This window comes from Copadichromis virginalis, linkage group LG15 (assembly GCF_057382275.1).
Source record: "Copadichromis virginalis isolate Kocher_CV1m ecotype Utaka linkage group LG15, C_Virginalis_male_GT1.1, whole genome shotgun sequence".
NCBI lineage: Eukaryota > Metazoa > Chordata > Actinopteri > Cichliformes > Cichlidae > Copadichromis > Copadichromis virginalis.
This window is the reverse complement of record NC_140632.1, coordinates 10,622,684-10,644,900: the sequence shown is the minus strand read 5'-3', so window position 1 is coordinate 10,644,900 and position 22,217 is coordinate 10,622,684. Positions and strand designations below refer to the sequence as shown.

Here is a 22,217-nt window from a genome sequence, read left to right as displayed (position 1 = left end):
GTCCAGATAGTTTCCAAAAGCAAAGTCCAGTGTGTTTACTTGACTCGCAAAATGTTGAAAGAAGCAGAGGCAGCGTGTCAGTCTAGATCTTTATTCTGGAGAAAAATGAGTCCCAGCCTTTTAGTGAATAAATACAAGTCACAGGCATCCCGGCCAGTGGAGCTGCATATGTGTAGATCTCTGGTTGTGATGAAGCAGATTTTAGTATCAAACAAATAACCCATTTAAAAAGAAGAAAAGATGAGTACATATCAATGGAAAGCACGAAAACAAAAATCATCGTAGGAAAAGAAGACTCTTCATTGTATGTGTTATAGCCAATATACATAATATATCACACAGCATTTAAGAATTAACAAAAACAAAAACACTTCTGCTGCTCCTGCTGGTGAAGCTTATAGCATCCCGAGACACTGGTTTGTAACTGGAGACAGGAAGTGTGGTCGAGCACATACAGGTGCATCAATGAGCTCAGCGGATTGGTCGTTTACAGCAAACACATGATGTCATTTTAATGACAAGGCACAAGTGCACAGAGCTACTGCTTCTCATGAGAAATGGTCCTAGTATTAGTTTGGCGTTTACTTTTTCCATCATTAGCAAAATTACAAATATCCAGCATCAGATTTAAAAACATCCGTCCATGAAACCACCAGCAGAGCTGCTTTGCCATCATATGGGATAGATGCTACAGATGAGATCTTACAAATGTTCATGTCAAAGATGGTGAGTTGATCACAAAGTTGGTCATCTGGGGATTAAAATGCAATGTATTGTCAGCATATTACAAAATCCATTGAGTTTTTAATCACTTTTCAATTATTACATGCCGGAAATGTAGTTTTCTCCGTTTTAATGTAGATTTTGACATGAATGTTGATCAGAAATCCTTATTATAAGTCTGATATGGCACAAGTGCAGCATCAGCCCCAATACAACAGCAGAGATTCAGATCTCAGAGCCGTGATGCCAGCTGTCTTCCCACAAAGTCATCTTCTGTCACTCTCAAACACACACGGGTATTTTACACGTAAATGCTATGTCATAAGCTGTTTCGTGATTGCACAGCCCATAATTAATATACAAGTTAAGGCTTAAGACATTCATCGCTCACATACTGCGACTGCATAGACAGGAAGGAAGTGAGAGCCAACAAAAACGTCTTCAGCAGGATATTCTTCATTGAGTCTCTACCAGTGACGCCCCAAAGATTAAATAAAAATCACTTTTCTTATTTCTTGGCAACATTATTTATGTAATTGCCATGCCAGTGAGTATTGCAGATAAAAATGTACAGCAGTTGAAGGTTTTCCTTTGTTCAGTTGTAGTTTTTGTGATTTAAAAGTCACAAATTCAGTCAGAATACTTCGTCTTATATTCTGATTCACTACAACATGTCAGCATGATGTTGACATTAACATTGGTTGTGTCCAGAGCTAGATAGAAAGAAATATTTGGTTCAGATTGTCAGATTTATTGATAGTACAGAGGTATAAAGTGCTGCTATTTAAACCCCTCCCATACACTTGCACTCTCTGATACAATCCCTCTGCTCATCCTGCTGATGCCGGCCAGCTTGACTTTAGCACGGGCCGTCCACTTGACGGCAGCTGTTGAATCATTGGAGTCCAACAGGTTAGCGTAGCGGGAGGAGTCCTCCTCTTGACCCCGTCCACACCAGGAGGGGAGCTCTAACGCCGTCGCCGGGATGCTCAGGGAGCTGGGGGATGACTCTGCCACGTCCCCATTTTGGCTCTTGCCTACCAGCGCTTCATCAGGAGCAGTCTCAGCGAAGTTCTCCAAGTGTGGTGGTTCCCAACCTTCTATCTTCTCCAGTTTTTTGGCAGGGGAGATTTGCCTCATCGTCATCGTAACACTCTCCCAGAAGCAGTTGGCCTTCTCTGGCTTGTCCTTCTTCTCTTTCTCCTTCTCCTCATCCTTGATTTTCTTGTGAGACCTTTGAGCAGGAAATAAATATACAGTTGTGGTCAGAAATTTGCATTCACTGACATTTTAATATCAAGGCAATTTTGGATTTTTTTAATCATTTCTTTGATTTTTTTTTTCTGGGTGGAATGATTGTACAGCATACATCTTTGATTACTTTTTTAAAAAGCACATTCCAGTTTATAGCAGATTTGAACTTTTTGAATGCTGAACATTTAAGCAATTTTCTTTCATATGAGCATGACAGTTTGGGGTTTCTTCCAAACCTTGGAAAAGTTGTGCCACATCTGAAAAACATCTGATTACGCGCAGTTGTTTGAACTGATGATTTCAAACAACTGGAGAGATTTAAATGAGTGTATGCAGATATGTGAGCCTATGTGGATTAGAAAAAAAAATACTGTAACGGTGGACCCAAGAAATACCAGCCGGAGCGACTTTGACAATGCAGAACTTTTTATTAAACTCGGGGTTGTACGTGGACACATATACTCCCGCGCTCTCTTTCTCTGCTGTCACCTCCGTCTCCGTCTGTCACTGCCAACATATAAAGAGACACAATCACTGTCAGATCCCAGCACACCTGTTCACCCCGCCCCTGCGCCGCCCCGGGAGCTCACTGCGTCACCCCTCCTCTGCAGCTGGCCAAGGACCACACCCACGCCACAAATACATTCACCCAATTCTTGATTTTTAAAGTCATTGCAGATGTTTGCTGTACAATCATTCCTGGTAGAAGAAAAGTTAAAAGAAATCATTCAAAGTACAAAATCACCATGACATACATTCCAACGATGAGTGCCTGTAAACTTATAACCATAACTGTAGTCTTAAACATGTTGATATATAACAGCCACTTACTAAGAACCACCCCTCCATCCTCCCCCTCCTCCCCCGTCCTACATAAACAGGAGTGTCTGGGTGGGAAACACTTACAGTGAGCTATTATATGGGAATTCCTGTTGTTTATCAAAGCAAGTGAACTGATTAAGATTTCCACCTTCATACATGTTCCACTTCCTCAAGGGGTCTGAAAGTTAGCAACAGCTGGACAATAAAGCTTTGGCATGCATGCATACATATATATATATATTTATTGTGGGTAGCTGTGACATGACTAAATATACACACAAGTGGTTTTGACATGGATCCATTATATTTAGTGAGGAGTGTAAATGTTTGTACTTCACACACTTGACCAGTAATGGCTACTGAGTGCCTCTGTATAAACATGATGGAAACCAGAAATGTTGTGGGTAGTTGTGACGTGACTGTGCATTTACTGCATGCTATTAACCAATATGTCTATATAGAACTGCTGATCGGTAATCAATAATTTCAGAAAGACCATTTCTTACAACATTGCCTTCTACACCATGATAGAAGCGAAAACAGTGGAGCGCTTCTTATTCTTATTATTCATTTGGAGTTATTTTCTGTCACATATTCTACTTTGTGTTAGCTCAGTTTTTCCCCCTAGTAAGAGAAATATTTGGAATATGATAAAGGTAATAAGCGCATAACCTCACCCTTTGCGGTCAGCCAGCTTCTCTCCAGTTAGCAAGAAACGCTCGTCATCTTTAGATGAGAACATCTTCTTCTCCCTCCTGTCTTTCTTGGACATGATCTTCTTCACTTTGGCCTCCTGAGAGACACCAGCAAGACAAGAGTGTTTTTGAAATGCCGATCTGACTCGATTTCACTCATCTGTTGCATGTTAGCTTGATATCTCTGTATGCCTGTTTGTGAGTGATTGATACACCCTGAAGACGAGGATTTCACAAAGTTGGCTTCGCAGGAATTGAGAGGAGCAGCATGTTCATACTGATGAACGTGCAATCTTTATTTATTTTTTTGGATTGGGGAGGGGGGAATTTCTGTTATGGGCCTCACTGGCATAGAGCACATTCCACCGGGAGATCCTCCACTCCCTCTGAAAATCCCAGCCTCCCCGTCACATCAGAATTCCTCCCTGCCATGCCCTCGCAGATTTCCGCCGAGCACTGACGCAGCCGCCCTTAGCGACCGCGGAACAAAGTTTTGGCTTTGTTTCTCGCCTGGGAAGAATTCCCAAGGTCAGCTATCAAGGTCTTGACTCCTACTCACATCCGTGCTCGCCTTTGCTTGAGTGTGCATTCTCAGTATACACAATATTACATGATTAATGAGCTTAACCCTGACATGACCTTTCAACTGCTTTTATTGTTCTCATACCTATGAAGGACTTTAGTTCAGGGCTCTGTGTGCAGTACCTGCACAGATCTCTGACCAGAGGATGCCACCAGCAGCTACAACAAACAAACAAACAATGAGCTGGATATGAAATCAGCTGTCTCCCAAAGCCTAACAGGAACACGTATGATAAGATCTGTCACCAACAGATAAAACAAACTTTACAAAACTACCACTACATAGGCTCCACCAGCTAAAGTCATACACATGCAAATACTTAAGATACAGCTCATATCTCTGATGGATCTTTAAACACTTTACTCAGTGAAAATGCATCATATCTCCCTCTGCATCTCACTCAGAGGAAGTCTCTTTGATTATAAGTAGAAAAAAAAAAAATCCCAAATATCCTCCACTCACTTCTCATTCTGAACATGCCTGCAGGCATACTGCCCCCCTACCAGTTTCCTGTTGTTTATTATCATCAAAAAACATTTACAAAACCTCATCTCAGCTGTTTCAGCACCCTGTCTCAACTCTTGACTGCCCAGCTCTTGTTCTCCGAGTGCCATCGAGTGTAAACTGCATAAGGTTTGCAGAAGCAGTTCGAGCTGTCCAGCAAAGAAACCGGAGATCCCGAAAGAGTTGGAGCCTTTCTGAATGGACGTATATGAGTGTATGTGCTTGCATGCATGCCTGCACAAATAGAGGCCTGCCTATTCTGCCACTGTGCTCTAACCTCTGGGCCTCTAGATCCAAAGCAGCTCAGTGACTGGCCAAGAAGGTAAAGCAAATGGCTCTCTGGCTCTCTGTGTTATTCACGCTTGGCAGAACAATGGAGGTGTTATGGACCAAATTCTTCTTTCCATACCTCTGACATTGAAGCAGAGGGATTGCTGCATGAATTGCACACATTGGGGATAAATTCAGGGGGGTTTTAAGCTCACAATCAGGCCTTGGTTATTATGAACATTATTTATATCACCAATTAATTTCATAATTGATCTAAAAACTGTCCAGTGCACCAAAAGCAACAGTTTAAAGGGGTAGAACCACAAACAAACCAAGATACTGAACTTTCATATACAGGAATCAAACCACTGACCCTCCAATTAATAAACAACCCACTCTACGCCCTGTGCTACCTCTCCTCTGCAAGGTGAGAGTTGTCTTCTTAGCCCATATCTTAACCCAATCTTCTTTTTTTATGCATAATTTACAGTCTTTATATTCTGTAAACAGAGCCCAGAGAAAACACAGGACTATGGGTCAAGTGCAATACCTTGAAAAGTTCTAGTGGATTTGCTTTTTCGAATGACACCAAAAACAGCTTTAAATAATAATTTAAAAAAAAACAAACAACAACAACAACAACAACATTTAAGATATAAGCTTGTTTGAATTTGATAAGGTGAATAATAACATGTTCCCATATTTCCCACAAAATTTAAGCCAGCAGCTGGTTGTTTTAGCTTAGCTTTGGACTGAAAGCACACAAGTGGTTTTAGGGGCCTCATGTGGTAGTCATTGGGGTATGTTTTTTGTCCATTAATTTGCAGTTTGACTCGTTAACCAATTAATTATTCAATTCATTATTTTTAGCATTAGATAAAATGTATAGAACAGAGTGGTAGTTCTGAAAGTAAAGAAGCATCTGCCCATGAAAGCCTATTTTTAAGTACAAAAGCATGTTCATTAAGCTTAATGAACATTGTTGAAGCATCGTAGAGTGAAACAGCAACAGGTAACCTCCACTTTCAGGGCTCCCTGTGCACTTAGTGAGTCCTAATATGAGCTGGAACAACAGAGGGTGAAAGAATTGCAGCCTTCCACAGTGTCTGTGGCTATTTTCAGCCTTGTTTTTCTTCCACACTGATTGTTCCACTCCAAAAAGCCCAGCTCCTCGAAAGAATGCTCAGTTTCCTTCCCTTCTCCAGCTCGGCCACCCCGTCCTCACAAACAGGACGGTGTATGAAATATGTCCTGTGAACTGAGTCGAATACAGTGGCTATACAATAAAGCGAGCGACCAGCCGGGGTTGAAAGACAATGAATCACCTGTGTGCGGTTTCAAATCAGACTTAACAAGTTCACACACAGCACGCCTTTGAGTAAAGGACCGCCGTCAGCACAGATTATAAGATGAACAGAGCGCTGAGATAAAACTCACCTCCACAGACAAAGGACACATGTCCTCAAACCCTCAAAATAAAACCACTGTTTATTATATTTACAGCAGTGATGACCAAGCTGATTTAGCTGATCAGAGCTTTCCTCCAGCAGACTCACTTTCAGCTCAGCTAATTTGTGACTCCTTAAATCTTATATTAATTATTTTGGTCATTGTTTCTAAGAGCTGTGAGGATGCAGTACTGACTGACATAATTAGTGCTACATGTATCAGTGCCTGGACAAAGTCAAATATAAGCAGTCAGACAGGTTTTAAGATGCTTGCTTATTAAACAGAAAAAATGTACACACGCACTAGAAGTTTCAAATGAACCAGGAAGGCTGTGTGCAAACTGTGATGGATGCTTACACACAGTCACAGTAATACATTTCAATCATTGTTTCTTTCTCATAAACATGTTTGGTTAATTTTTGGGGTTTTAAATGTATGGTCTTAATGAACATCACTATGATTACACAACCTGTATGCAGTGTGGAGCAGGCCTGGTTGAACCCTGAAACACATCTTAATTGGATGTCCCAAAGCACCGAGAGATGTCTGCTACAGGCTGAGGCATAATAAAGCCGTAAGAGAAATCACCAAATGGACGGTCAAAGCTAATAAACTCCAGGCCGTCACCACTTGAGGCTATCAGCCTCCAAAGGGAAGGGGATGTTGCTTCAAAGGCAACAACAACTGCCTGCCCCACATTTTGCACCACACCTCTAACTAGGAGATGCAACCAGATCTCAGAAAGTCTTCCCGCACTCCACCCAGATGTGATTCTCCTATGTAGGTGCACAAAAACCATCTTGCTAGTCAAACTTGTTGTGCTCCAGGAGGACACGCTGTCCATTTTTCATGATCTGAAGAAAGCCACGTAGTAAAATCTGGCTGATGAGGCCTTTGTCAAAGAATGGCACGCAGTGTCATTTCCTGTCAAAGTTGGCTGTGAACAGTGCACGATTTCCTGCAGAAGATCAGCTAGGAAAGTAAAGCATTAAAGAGTGCCACTAGAGAGTTAGCAAGCCCAATATGGTTATGGTTGATGAAAACTCGCAGGTTGAAGCCTTCTGCAAGTGAAGACTAACTTTATTTTCTCTGATCCACTGAGGCAAGGCATACAAGTTAAGGGGCAAAATGCTGGTGACCCTCAAGTACCTGCTGAAAAACAAGAGGATTCCCAGAAAAGTGGCCTTGTACTTGTCTTCAGCTACAAATGCACCTGCATCATGATTTTGAATGGAAAATATTCCAATTTGTAATTTTGCTTTGCTCAAACTATTTACAAAACCATGTTGTGATATGACATCAGAGGTTCCTACAAAATAAAAACCGATACCTTAGATGACTGAACTGAAGTGATTTAAATAAAAGAAACAGTCCACTGAAAGGTCAAAATAACCTATTTTTTTCTTTCTTGGGATAAGGCTGACAATACAAACGCACACAGTGACAAAACAACCCAGACAGTTTTCCAGCGATAAGGTTAAGGATAAGACGGGGGATGATGGCTGACAGCTGGTGTGTTTACAGATAAACAGTGCAGTGACACTGAGCTTGTGCATGCGTGCGTGTGTGAACTGACAGAGCATTGGCCATTTAAAGCATCTGGATGTTTTGGGCGACATAAAATTGACTCTTTCAGGGTCGATTCCTGCAATGTTCTGAGCGTGTGCACAGAAAGATAAGCGTGGGTCGCCTGAGTGCATATCTTTGAGCGGACAACCATCACGTGTCAACTGTGTAAGCTGATGTATGTTTGGAAGCAGATAGTGTGTTTACGTCTGTGTTCTGTCTGAATAGCTGTGAAGGTGCTGTTTACCTTGGAGACTGCAGTGACGGCTTCCTCATCCTCTTCCTCTCCTTGTATGTCTTTGTCCTAGGACACACATACACCCGCAGTGAGTTAAGACAAATAGCAACCTTTCCCCGCCCCAAAACAGAAACTCTCACATTTTAAAGCAGGGATTGTGTGTTTGCGGACTGTGCGCATGCCTTCCTGTTAAAAAATAAAATTAAAAAAAAAAAAAGGGAGGCAACCGTTTTCAAGTGCTAACACAAACACACCGTATTTGGAGTGCGAGATAGAGGGATGGAGGGATGGAGGGATGGATGGATAGAGAGCTGGGAGAGATGGGGGGAAACCACTAAGCTCTGAGGGCAGATTTAAACAAAAGGGAGAGAAAACAAACCCATGACCTCTTCCCTTAATGGTCCTCAACAATATGTGGACTGAACAGAGCTATTTTGGTCTCATTGTGTTTCAGTCTGCAGACTGTTTTTAATATAGACGTTGTATTTGTGTTATTATTTGACACCCTTTGTTTAGGCTTTTATATAATTGCCAATGGGCTTGTGCATTTTGTTTAACCATGTAAATAACTCCATTCACCAATATTCTACCTCTTATTATTTATATAAGCAATTTTTATGGTCTGCTTTAATCCTTGCATGTTTATCCACTTTTATTCCACAATGACTCCTCAAGACTGTAGTAGGTTATATACATTGTTAAAGGAATATTATAGTGATTAGAGCAAGCTGTAGGTAATAAAAGCACTGCGCTGCAGTGGTTTGACTCATATCTATCTAATAGACTCCAATTTCTTCATGTAAATGGGGAGGCTTCTTCAAATACTTTAACTATGGAGTTCCACAGGGTTCTTTCCTAGGACCAATTCTGTTTACATTACATATGCTTCCCTTAGGCAGCATCCTTAGAAGGCATAGCATACATGTTTTCTAGAGTATTTAAAAGCAGACTGGGATGCAGAACCAGGCTCTCTGAGCCTGGTTCTGCTGGGGGTTTCTTCCTGTTAAAAGGGAGTTTTTCCTTTCCATTGTTGCCAAATCGTTTGCTCATAGGGGTTCATCTGATTGTTGGGGTTTTCTCTGTTTTCACTTTATTATTGTAGGGTTTAACTATAGTTGCACACCCACAAGAAATATGCAAGAAACAGAAAGAAGCAAACAATAACAGTTCACTAAATTTTCATTTTTTTTCCAAGACCGTTATATTTGCACTTCCACAAAGCTCCTCTAGTCTACAATTTGAAGTATCCTCGGCAATCATCCCAAACCCAGAGTTGCCCCTGATGCGTGAACACTAGCTTAAAAGTGCTTAGGTATAGGAAAAAGGGCATTTGTGTGAAATGGATGAATTAGGCCTGCAGCAAGAAAGCACTTGCTCTGAAAGTAGAAGTACTAAAGTTTACTGTAAACCTAATGGAGTTTTTATCAGAACAGTAATCATTTAGTTACATGCTACAAGAGTGTTTTCATTTGTTAGCGTCATAAAATTACCACGATAACTGAATGAACAAGTATAGTTTAATGTATTCAAATAGAGGTGGGTAAATAAAATCGGCATTCTTTCATATTAAATTTGAAATACACTTTTTTATGTTTTTGTGGAAGTACACTCCTAGTAAAACATCACACCTAAATACAAACCACTACAAAATATATTGAGGATCATTATCTTTGTCACTACCTCAGTCATTCCCTTACGACACTTTTTCCACCTCACTTTTTCCTGGAATTCTTGTGGACATTTCCAGGTCCTTTTCTTTTACCACCTGCCCACCAGTTTCAGTCACCTGACACCTCTGTCATCTCTTCCAAATCATGGCATAAGTATTTATACCAGCCATTATTTCGGCTTACAGTGTCAGTGTTAGTTCACGCCATCGTTTTATTTCAGCTGTATTTACATCTAACTTGTATCTCTTCTTAGAGTCTAACTGTCTCAACTTCTACACCAAGATGCCAAATGTGACAATAAGCAAAAGCATTTTTCAAAAGCAATATTTGCACTTGAAAATACTTTACAGTTTGATAAACTTCAGACTCCTTTAGAATTTTAAATGACACATCCCATCATCCATATCTTGCAGTTTTATTACTTAACTTGCCCCAGAAGACTTAAGGATATTAAATCATGATAAGTAGGTTGATTGAAGTCATTAATTGTACAGCCAAGCCTCTATAGGAGCGGCGCCAGAATTCCTGCTAAATGATCAAAGCTGCATTAACTTTTAACATCTCCAAACTCTATGGGACAAAGGAGGAGAGATGGTGGTTGGACATGTCTGAGCAAAGTCTGCTGGGTCTCCGCCACCTGAGCTGATCAAAGATACAGTCTCACACAATTGCTGACTACTGTTTGAGCGTAAAAAGCATTAACAACTTCAGAACAGAGAGTGTGAGGGGGGGGAGGAGATTCAGGGCAAGGGGGAGTAGTGTTTTGGAAAAAAATCCTCCTAACAACAGAGATCAGGAGTTCTTATTTCACACCCCCAGGGCGGCCTTTTTTGCATTCTCACTTTCCCTCTTTGTGTCTGCACACATTTAAGCGCAGTGTTTCACAACCGAGCTTGCCGGGCGATAAAGAACCACTCTGAATTCCAATACCAAAGAAGCGATATTTATACTCCACATTCTCCAAACCCAGGGACACAGAAAGCATTTAAGGAAACAGTTTAATGTCTTGGGAAATATGCTTATTTACATTTTTGCCAAAGGTTAAATGAGGGCATGCATGCCAGTATCACGCCTGTAGACTGAATACCAAGCAAGTTTGCTCGGCTTAAAAGAAAGCCTGTAAATGGAGAGAAAGGCCACATGCTTGTTCATGGAAGCAGAATGAACAGAGCACCACTATTAACACTCTAGCCACATCATTTGAATTGATGTATACCTACATTTTTTGGGCTTATCATCATCTGCATTTTATCCCAGTTGTCATTACCCCTACTTTTCTCTTTGTTTGTGCTGTTGATTCCTTAACATGTACCTCTTTCAGTTTATTTCCTGTTTTATTTTGAAGGTTTGATCCTTTTGTGGCTTTTACTTCCCTCCTTTGATCGTTTCCCCACTCTCCCAAGTGTCGGATTAAACTCACCTGTTCCTTGTTATCCATCCGTGTAGTCTTTATCAGGTTGTTTTTGCAATCCCCATATTTTCTCTGCTGGCTCTCCTTCTTTCTAGATTCATCAAAAAAAAAACTAAATAACCTTATACTAAACGGCTTCATAAAATAGACTCCCCCACTGTTCCCATTCTTCATCCCAAGTTAAACAAGCCATCTCCTGGTCCCCGTATTGAACAGCTAAATGTAGAAAGCATTCAGACAGATCCTATTTATGACATTTTTAGTGTTGGACTGAGGCAAACTTGTGAGACCAAACAAGTGTCTGAGGTCCAGGAACTCAACTCTCTTCCCTTCAGCAGGGGATCACATTTCCTTTACTATCCTCTTTATGACTCAATGATTTAGAAGTGAGGCCTTCAAAGGTTCGCTAGACGTGATGTATACTCTTATTACCCCACTTCACAGTCATGGTGGTTTTATATAAGCATTTAGGAGTGTTACTGCAGTAAGCCACAGACAAACAGGCAAACACACCTTCTGCAAGCTGACAGCTGCTTGCAACTTGTTGAACTTCAGTAGAAGTGAGTGGCAAAAGCAAGCAGGCACAGGGCCTGCTGTCACCCCGGTGCACTGTTCATAGACAAAAGGAATGATAGTAACTTCAGGCTATGCATTTCTCTGCTCTTGCTCTTTTCTCCCTCCCTGTCTTTGTGTTTTACTTGTCCGTATCTGTCCGACTGCAGGTCTCTCCACTATTACAACCAAAGAGATCTGCTGTCTTGTGATGACGATAAGCAAAAATAAGATTTTGATCAGGAGATTTAAATACGTGGAAGTATATTTGTCAGACAAAATAACAGAGGAAGAGGTGTGAGATATAACACAATGAAGGTCGCTGGCTGACTCTTGGGCCACCTGGATATATGTGGGTGGAGAAAGCTAAAGAGCAGGATTTCAGATTCTCCTAAGCAGAAACTTGACCCCTGATGGCTTGAGTGTAGGCGCACAGTAGCCAACAGATCAGACTATTGTTGTTTTGAGTAGTTTCCAGCAATGTTCTCTTTTTCAGGAAAGCTACACTTAATACCGAAAAATGGTACAGAAAAAAAAACTCCATACAGTGTGACTCAGCACAAAGTTCAGGACAGAGCTCAATCGACAGCCTCAACAAGACCATTTTGGTTTTCTTCATGATTATCACTTAAGTAGTCATGTGTTTTTCCCATGTTGTGCTTACAGGCTGTCATCTCGTCTATTTTCTGTCCTCGATTTGTCAAGATAATTAGTAGATTTGGTACTTTTTGTAGCTTTAAAGTGAATTAATCCTTTTTTTGGGGGGGGGGGGGGGGGGGGGTCTTTCTTGTTTTTTGTTTAAAAAGTACAGAAGAATTCAAAAGGCTATCCCTGCAATTTCATTGTGATACAAAAATGCTGCAGATTCGCTTCGCTCTCCTCTTCGGTTGCTCTGCATGTGGTAAATCAGACAGTGCAGCTACGTCAGTTTGAATAACTGGAAGGAAAAAATCTTTCCTTTGCAGACTTTGTTATCATAACTTTAATCCTGACTTCATCCTGTTGGGTCTTTGCTGTGTTTACAGCATTTTATGATCTGACCCCTGACCCTTTTATGTACTTTACTGCCATGCAGACGGGACAAGACCCCCCCTCCACCCACCTCCTCCTTGATTGCTTTCCCAGGATCTCTAAAGAGCAGCTGCTGCTCTGATCCTAGGTCAGTTTATAGTTTTTTGTTTGTGACCACTGGCGACAGAGACACAAAGTGAACTCAGAGCAGCTCTGTCCCCTACACATGTAAGGGAAACATGCGTTATTACTGGAGGTTGATAAAACTAAGCCAAGGGTCACAGATATCAGCACTGTCACAACAGCAGATGAAAAATGTTGGGAAATGATGTTGGTGGATTTTCCCAATTGTGTACTGCATGACAAATGTATACATGTAGTCTGAGGTGTATACAGGGATGGAGGTGCAGGCAGTGAGTAAAATATGACACTGATATGATTAAGGAGAGCATTTTTATGTAATTGGTGTTGCAAATGTCCTTAAAAATGTGATTCACTACTCGCTCTACCAAAAAGAAACCTAAAATCATGGCTGGCCTTTTAAAGAAGCTTTGATCATGCATACAGTAAGCTGATTACATACCGCAAGCATGACAAAGGCACATTATTTTGTGCCTCCAACCTTTATGAGGAATAAAATATCCCATGAGTTTTAACAGATTTATCTATGTATCCAGAGATTTGGAAGCCGCCCGTCCTCCTCCTCTTTCACTGGAGCTTCACTATTCAACTAGATGTGAGCACCTTATGCTCACTCAACATAGGTTTTTACTCAAAACCTGATCCAAGTGGTTAAAAACACCACCACAAGAATCTCAACTGATAAACATGTCACCTTGCTATTTCTTATGAGCAATGAGTCGTGGCTGGCTATCCTTGTGTGTCTGTGGGTGCGTATGCATCCTCCCCCATGCTCCCATCAGCATGACAGAGCCCAGCTGCTTACAAGTGGTGATACAGAGGTTCTTTAGACCTCTCACACTCTTATTGTTTACCTGGAAAATATGGGTAACAAAAAAAGAAGAAGAAAAAAACACAACCCACAACAAACAGGCATTAGTGAACCATGCCTTCTTAAGTACCAATCACACCTCTGACCTTTACGAAAACTGCAAATAGATTCAAAGTTGCATGTAAAACCTAACCTACTGTACATTAAATCATATCCATCTCTATAATAACATGCTGAATTTACCCTCCTGTATTTTATTTTATTACGTTTTAATTTAAATTATATTTCTTATACTTGAGCAGTATTGTGCCAAAATTAGTCCACACACTCTAGCTCTTAGATTCAGGCTCCCTTCTTTGACCTCCAAGCTGCATTTTCTAACCTGAGTTTCAGCACTTGTGCACCTCCTCCATTTCTTTGTTTGAAGTCTATTTGGCAACTTTTATGAGAAGAAAACATAAGAAATAGAAGAATTATGATTTGTCATTATTTAAACAGATGTATAATTATTCAGGCTACTTTATATTCTTATTTGTGTTTATTAAAGTCATTTTTAAAAAGCTTGAACAGGTGAAATCAATCATTTTGATACAGTTTTCGTTTTTTTGTTTGTATTGCTACAATTTTACAGCTTCCCGAGTTCATCAGAGTATAAGCGTACCATTATTAGCAGTGAATGCCTCTGTTTGCTTTTTATCCGTGTCATTACCTTGTAGGAGTGATGATAGTGCCAGGACATGTCGTCCTCCTCTGACGCGTAATCCACCAGCACTTTACTCTTGGTTTTCTTAAACATATCTCCACTTGTCGCTGAAATGGACCGTGTCGGTCCTATAGAGAAAAAAAAAAGTTGTATGAGAAACTCTGAAGTCGACCCCGCACTGTCCTGCGTCGCTTTGTCCGTCTTTTCTTGATAACTCTTTCAGCGACGCATCACCCTAGCCTTTGAACTCTCTCGGTGGTTTCTCCAGCCGAGAATCGAGACCGCTTTCTCCGTTAGCGGCTCATTCATAGACGTGTCAGAAGCTAGGTGACGATCGCGATTCGTTTCGTAATAGTTTGTCGTGCGTTTTTACGCAGTCTGAGCGACCACCTGGAGCTCAAGCGCTCGCTCCTCCCATATCCCCCTGCTCCTCCGACTGCTTGAAGTTGCCATGGAAGACAGAGGAAGAGGTCACACGTTTCATCTCCAGCCAATAACAACGCAACTCACCTATAAATGAAGAGGAAGTATACAAGTATACGCCAAGAATAGCTGTTGTCACTCTCTCCCCCTCTTTTTTTTATCTCTTACCAGGGAGTCAAAATGTATAAATAGCGACATCAGTCTGTTTTGTATTTGAATTAAAGGCGCAGAAGAAAAACTACAGTGTCAAAACTATTAGCTTCAACATGCTCTTATTAGTATGTTGCTGCGTTGTTTATTCTGAAGTGGCACCAGTCATAATTTATTTGTCATTGGGGACATTAATTTATAACATGTTATTGGTCTTGAAAATAACCAAGACTAACATTTCTATGTGTATGTGTTTCGTATAAAGACGCACCAACATGTAACACAGTCTAGAGTAAATTGACAGAAAATCGAGATACCTTAAGGTGCATGGAAACTGTAATTACTCGAGAAAGGCTGGACATGCCTGTTGTGTCACATTTGCTGTCTTATCATTGTGGCATTGTATTTCCATAATCTGTTTCCCATTTGCAGCAAGACTCACTGGAAGATTGGGGAAAATATTATTTTGGTCTGTGTTTCAATTAAGTACCAAACAACTTGTGACACCTGCGCTATTTTCACCCTTAAGAGCACACAGTATTCTTTAATTTTAAATATTTAGTTTAACATTGCACTTTACTTATCTTTTTAAAGAAAGTTTGGAGAATCACCAATTGACCTAATCTCTCACATGTCTTTGGACTGTAGAGGAAATCCATATTACCAGGAAGGAACATACGCAGACATGCAAACTCCTCACAGAGAGACCCCAGCCTGCATTTGAACCCAAAAACTTCTTCTTGCTAAGCGGCAACACCGATAACCACCAGACTACTGCGCTGTCCCAAACTTTTGTTTTTATATTTTAACTGAGCTTCTGTAACAAAGCAATTTCCCCCCTGGGATCCATAAAGTATTTTAATTCTGATGACCACACAGAAGAAAGAAAAATTAAATAACAACAACAATGTACTTCTGGGGGCATAGCTGTGATCCAGACCCTGTTTGATTTTTGTTTTTTCTCACAGCCATTGTTTAAATATTTTTAGCTACTCAGTTTCAGATCAGAGTGTCTCTTAAGATGTGTTGAACTGTTCAAAGGGGTTTTTTCCTCTTGACTATTAGCAGTTGAACTTCAAACTTCAATAAAAAGCTGCTGAGTCATTCATTAACAAGAAAAAAACATGCTCAAAATCTTTAACAGTCTGATCTCATGTTTACTATAGACAGCGACTGCTGGGTTAAGCATGAGCCACTGTGTATTCATTTAAAAATCTCTTTTTCAAAGACCTCTGGTGCTCGGGGAAACAAATGACACATTATCCTGGTGGGCTGGCCTCTTAAAATAGCTGCAGTTTAGCTTAGCTGTAGCTTAAGACCATTCACCTGATTCAAAGATCCTTAAATTCCTGTCTCAATGCCTCATTATACAGTAAGCCAGCTGGAAATGCAAGCCAGGTTGTAAGACATGTAAGAGAGAAAAAACAAATGTTATCAGATTTTTTTTTTTTTTTTTAGAAAAGCACACACACACATAGAGTGAGTGTTTTTGTGGCTTTTATGGGTGTTTCTAACGCCTAGAATAGTGTATGTTTTTGGTCACAGGTGTTTTAACTCAAACAAGTTGTTGTGCAACACTTCACTAAGGTTGTGTTCTGAATTCATTAGTGGGGTAATTTTACTACTTACGCCACAATAAGGTGCAAAACAGAATCATTACACGGCCGACACTGAAAACAGGGTTACATCACAGACAAATGTCCCCAATAACCTGTTTCGGTTTATTCTATTGCTCGTATATAAAGTTTAGTGTCAGCTGACGTAAGCCACGACTGGCCGTCAGGATCCATCTTCAGTCAGATCAGTGACCTTTGATAATAAAGTTAATCACAGGGTCAACTGTTCACCTGAGACCATTTCTTGGAAATGCATCAACACATTCTTACTGTATCAACACAGAGGTTATTTACGGGCGAGGTGGCTCTGATGCAAACAGGCACATCACTAATCAATCCCCTTAATTGTCTTTACCCACACACAATTACCAGCCCCCCAAATTAGAAATTCAAAGGATGGAGTGACGTGTGTTCTTTTATACTTTACTGGGACCTCCTGATTGACGTCTGTACATTTTTGTGTTCCCTTTATTTACGGGAAAAATTATGTTTTACCATTTAAAAAAACAGCATTTTTAAATTGAAACCCATTCGAAAGAGTTCTTTTTATTCTCAGTGGTGTTTTCTCATTTAGACATTTATGACATAATTTTAATTCAGACAGTGAAGTTCTTGTTTTTAACATGTCAAGGCTGGAGTACAAACTAATGGGAAACATAATGCATCCCTACTGAATTACAATCCTGTATTTAATGAATTTCCCCAAGGCTTTAGAAAGCACCTACAGTGTTTACTAATACTGGGTGTCTAATATCTAATAGACTTTTAATGTTTCAGCAAAAATATCAGTGAATGTTAATCACTGTGGTCACTGACAGGAAACATGACAGTAATAATACTGTTTAACTAACATATTTACAATTCATTCTTTGAGAAGTGCTTGAAGGTCAAGTATCATAGTTACTAGAAACTAATTACTCATGTTGTGGTAACAATACCCATTAGTGGACTAACTGCTGCTGTACATAGTCACGTATGGTCATACCTGACCCACGAGATAGTGGGTCAGGTATGATCAGTCGTGGCGGGACACAACGGGGATTATCCGGCCTGCTTTTAACATCTGACATGGACACACACGTACAGAGCTTAAACAAGAGATTTGGGCCATTGTAGTGCTTGTTAAGCATGCTTAACCTGTTAATTGTGTACCTGTGCTTCACTAATACACTAAGACATGTGGTTTAAAAAGTGATGCAGCGGTGACGTTGCAGCTTCTTGTCATTTTAAGGCTGTTTTAATAACCTCTCTGTACTACTGAGAGAATGGAAGTCTTGTAGCAGAGCATTTTGGTGTCATTCAGGTGAAAGCTTTGGTTTTGTTACCTTTGACCACCTTCACTCCATCATTTTGGCTTCAACAAAGAGGAAAAGCTTTAAAAGTGAATTACATGCTCTCTTTCCAGCAGAGGATGACACATAGACAAAGTCAGCAACTATTAAGTGAGTGTAATGCAGAATTTTGCAGTTAAAGAGCTGAACTTTTCTCTCAGGAACTGGCAGAGAATAGAAACATGAAATGAACAACAATGTTGCCTCATAATGCTTAATCATTAAATAAGCAACACTTAAACTTTGTTGACTTAAATAAATATGCCAGTGTCATCTTTGCAACTTATTTCTGCTACCATCATGTGGTCAAAATTCAACATTCTGGGTTTACTTTAAACAAAGAAAAGGAAAATACCGATAATCTGAAGTTTCTTGATTTTTAATAGCATTTAAGTAACAAACCAAAACTGTTACTGTAGTCATTCATACTCATTGAGAGATCTTCACGATGGATCAGCCAGGAGGAGGGGAGGATGACCGCAGATGGATGTGGTGAAGGAGGACATACAGAGGGTTGATGGGACAGAAGAGGACACAAGGGATAGGGTGCAATGGATGATCCACTGCTGCAAAACCCTAAAAGGGAGCAGCTGAAAGAAGGAGAAGAATATTAAATAGCAAAAAAAAGGCTGTGGATTATGCAATGTTAAAGGAAAAAAAAACAACCCACAACGTATCAGAGAAGAAATGTGTGATAGTTTGAAAATTATTTGATAGGGGTGTGCCACAGGGATCAGTCCTTGGACCTCTCCTACTGGAATGTCAAGAATGCAATGTTCCTTTTTTTATGTATCACTGTGCATCAGGCTCCAAGACTGAGTTAGTTTCCCACAACAAATAGTGTGGAGTTATAATTGGTAAGTGTCAATTTTATGACTCACAGACGGCAACTGGTTTTAAAAAAAGTAAAGTTGGAGTCTGGGATTTCTGTTTTAAAACTTTGTAATTAAATCAAATACTTCCTTTAATTTGAGGCAGGTAGGAGATTTTTTGCTACCACTTTTGAATTAGTGCAGGGTTATGCTGCTACGCTATCTACTGAGCACTGAGATTCATCACAAATCTTAAAGCATTTAACGGTTACCGCCTATTTTACGCTTGAGTTATGCTAGTCCTTCTTTTAGACTCAGTCTATCAAGGGCTGAGTCTGCGACCCAGCGTTTTGAGTTTATTTTACATTTTACATTCTTATATTGGAAATACGTTAAGTTCTTGTGTGGTTATTACCAGCTTGGATTTAGTTGAGTTTTACTCTAGTTTATGTTTCACCTATGTCTCCTTTTTTCTGAGTCTTTTTCTGTTTGTCATGTGTTGTCTCCTCTTCTATGTAGGTTCCCCTTGTGTCTCTCTCCTCTGTGTCCCTCTCCCTCTCCCTCTTGTATCAAGCTTGCGTGTCCCAGTTCATGTCGCTCCATTTTTAATCTGTTTTATTTTGAAAGTTCTGGTGTTTCCATGTTCAGTGTGTTTAGTTTTACTTTTCCCTGTGACATCATGATCATTTGTGTCAGCTGTGTCCCCCAGGGGTTTCCACTTCCCTCAGTATCCTTCTGTGCATTTAGGTCTTCTGTCTTCCTCTGTCCTTTGTCGGGTTGTCTGTTGTCTTCGCGGCGAGTCATATCTGGTCACAGAGTTTTTTGGCTGTTTTTTTCTTACTACTGCTCAGGTTCATGTTCATGTTTTTGATTCTTCATGTTCATGTTTTGCATGTTCCTGTTCAGTTCCATGTTCCTGTCTCTCACGTCTTAGTTTTCATAGTTAGCTTAGCTGCTCCCAGCTTAGTTTCTAGTTTTTATTTGTCCCAGTACACCTTGTCTTGTTTTCTGTTTTTTAACATCAACCTGAAATAAACGGCTTGCTTTTTTAGTAAGGATTCAGTTCTGCCTCTCCCTTGTCTGCTTTTGGGTCCACACCATAAACACACCAGCGATCCCCGCCGTGACACAGTCACCTGTATATTCATTTCCACAAAGCAATTTTAGCAATTCTGCTCCAATCTTCCTTAATGTCCTACATACGTCAACAAAATAGTTTGGGTCTTAGAGTTATTCCCTCTGTCAACATCCGTAAATCTACTACTTTCAGATACTCCCTTAAAGAGAGAGACACCACAACATGTTTGCAAAGTTGCATCTGCTCCTGAGATCAAACCATAGGTCTTTTGCTTGTAAGGTGTGTAACCCACTACACTACGAAGCACTATTTGTGTCTACAACACATTCACATTTGCTGCTCCATTCACTTACAGACTGCTGCTTATCCTAAAGTTTTAAGTTACCTTAGCTTTGTGGTTGATATTTGGGAATCTTTTCACTTTTCACTCTTTATCTTGGTTTACTTATTTTGTTTATTTTGCTGTGTGTACATTACAAATCTTTGTAACCACTGCTGATTGCTTATAGCCTGTCTTGAGCAGTGTGTTGTTGCAAAGAGAACTTTTAAAATCATCTTTCAGATTTTCCCGGTCTGATAAATGTTGGAAAACAAGTTATTTTTAACACCTTATCGTCTTTACACTGTATTTATGCTCACTGTGGTTGCTCAGCAAACAGAAGGAGACGGGCTGAGATTAACTGTGACTCAGCAACTATCTGATGAGATCCACAGGTCACTGCAGCAGAACATGTTAGCCAAGAACAGAGATTAAAGCTTTAATTACTGTATGTCCACAGGCCAACTCACCAAGATGTTCCTAAGAGAATATCTGCTGAGCTGAGCTGTGCTTTTGTCACATAAAGAGTGACTTAAACTCAAATGTTTGCTCTCTGAACACTGCAGGACATTATATATATGTTTGATTTAAACATTAGGTAAGAGTAAAACCACCAAACACTCATAAAAATCAGGCAATATGTGCCTAAAAGTATCAATGGGCGAGAAATTAAAGGAAACCCTGATGGGTGTGTTGCTGCCTGTATTTATGGGGCACTGAATGATCTCATGAAGATGAATATTATATGAATTTATGCCATGGCCTTAACAATCATCAGATCTCAGCCCAGCAGCCCTCTCCATCACCGTCATCAAAATACCAAATGAGGTTGTACATTCACGCATCAAGTAAAGTTTCAGAATTCAAACCTAGACCATTCTCACTCAAATGCAGCCATTCCTTCTGTATATTCCAATAAACATTAAAGTCATTATAGTTTTCCTCCTCTCTTTCCTTACAAAAGCCCTGCCTGTATGTTCAAGGACTGTCAATGAAGGGCACGTAAAACACTGAAAGGTGAAGACAGAAAACAAAAGGAAAGGTCAGAAACCATAACCGTGAGGGTAAGTCAGTGAAACAGCATGATTTAAAGCTGTTTAGCAGGTTTTGGGGGTTTTGGACACCATCAGGGCCAGAGCTTGGAAAATGCATGCTTTTTCAATCCTGCATTTGGGATTTTAAACGTAAATATAAATCATGTTTCCACTGGTCTCAGAGGCAATTGCACAAATTGTGCTGTATGTCTGAGGGCATTTCCCCTAAGATAGATGACTTGGCAGTAGCAATGTAGCTCAGCTGCACTGTTATATATGCCAGAGGATTTTCTACATAAGTGTTATCAAACACTTGTAACTCACTGCTTCAGCACAAAGAGAGGAGACATTTACGTGATCACACCTCGTTAATTTTGAAGTGTAGGCCTAACACCGGTTAGATGTGTCTTTGCATATACAGCTCGCCCTTAGTGTTTGGGAACAATCACGCACCCACAACGCTGCTGTTTCCTCTTTAAGTCTATAAATAAGCCCAGGAAGGACAAAACATGACAAAAAAAATACATTTCTACAGAATTAAAGATCATTGATTGAATTTCTTTTTCTTTTGACTAATGAATCTGGGAACACGTGACTGTATTTGCATAGAAAAGATAATGAGCTGCTGCATTTTAATAAGGTTCATATTTTATTGATCTATTTATTCTTTTACTTAGTAAATGTGCAAACTTTCCTTTTAGTATTTTTCTAGCAATTTATTCCTTTTAATAGTTCCAGTCATTTACTGTTTAAGCAAACAAATGAAATGAATGAATGAATGAAAAAACTCTGAAAGCATTATATTTTGTTCTTTTTTTAATTTTAAATGCCAAAAATATAACTTAAAAAAATAAAGCTCTTTTGTTGTTAATGAGGTATTTAAAAGAAGAAAGAATGTGTGAGTACAACATACAAATTCATAGGGTTAAAAAAGGAAAAGTGCTTTCTCACATCAATCTGTTTATGCTTCTGTGTGTACATGGGAATCTGATAGAAATATGTCTTTATTTCCCTCTTTATGCTTCACAGATATATGAAACTATTTGCTGAA

At 39.9% G+C, this 22,217-nt stretch overlaps 1 protein-coding gene across 1 annotated transcript; it reads right to left on the bottom strand.

The window, feature by feature from the left end:
- Nucleotides 1-75: 75 nt before the first annotated feature.
- LOC146691862 (testis development-related protein) lies at nt 76-14,969 on the bottom strand. The gene is made up of 5 exons (XM_085431862.1): nt 14,914-14,969; nt 14,410-14,531; nt 8,114-8,170; nt 3,477-3,592; nt 76-1,957 (listed from the first exon to the last, which is right to left on the bottom strand). The coding sequence occupies exons 2-5, from the start codon at nt 14,494-14,496 to the stop codon at nt 1,504-1,506; spliced, it is 714 nt and encodes a 237-aa protein (XP_085287988.1). The 5' UTR covers nt 14,497-14,531; nt 14,914-14,969; the 3' UTR covers nt 76-1,503.
- Nucleotides 14,970-22,217: the final 7,248 nt, after the last annotated feature.

Excerpts from the sequence above, each read along its gene's own strand:
- LOC146691862 (XM_085431862.1), bottom strand. The coding sequence starts at position 14,496 with ATGTTTAAGAAAACCAAGAGTAAAGTGCTGGTGGATTACGCGTCAGAG. Across the intron at positions 8,171-14,409 it reads ACTATCATCACTCCTACAAG|GACAAAGACATACAAGGAGA; the intron begins GTAATGACACGG and ends TGTGTGTCCTAG. Across the intron at positions 3,593-8,113 it reads CCGTCACTGCAGTCTCCAAG|GAGGCCAAAGTGAAGAAGAT; the intron begins GTAAACAGCACC and ends GGTGTCTCTCAG.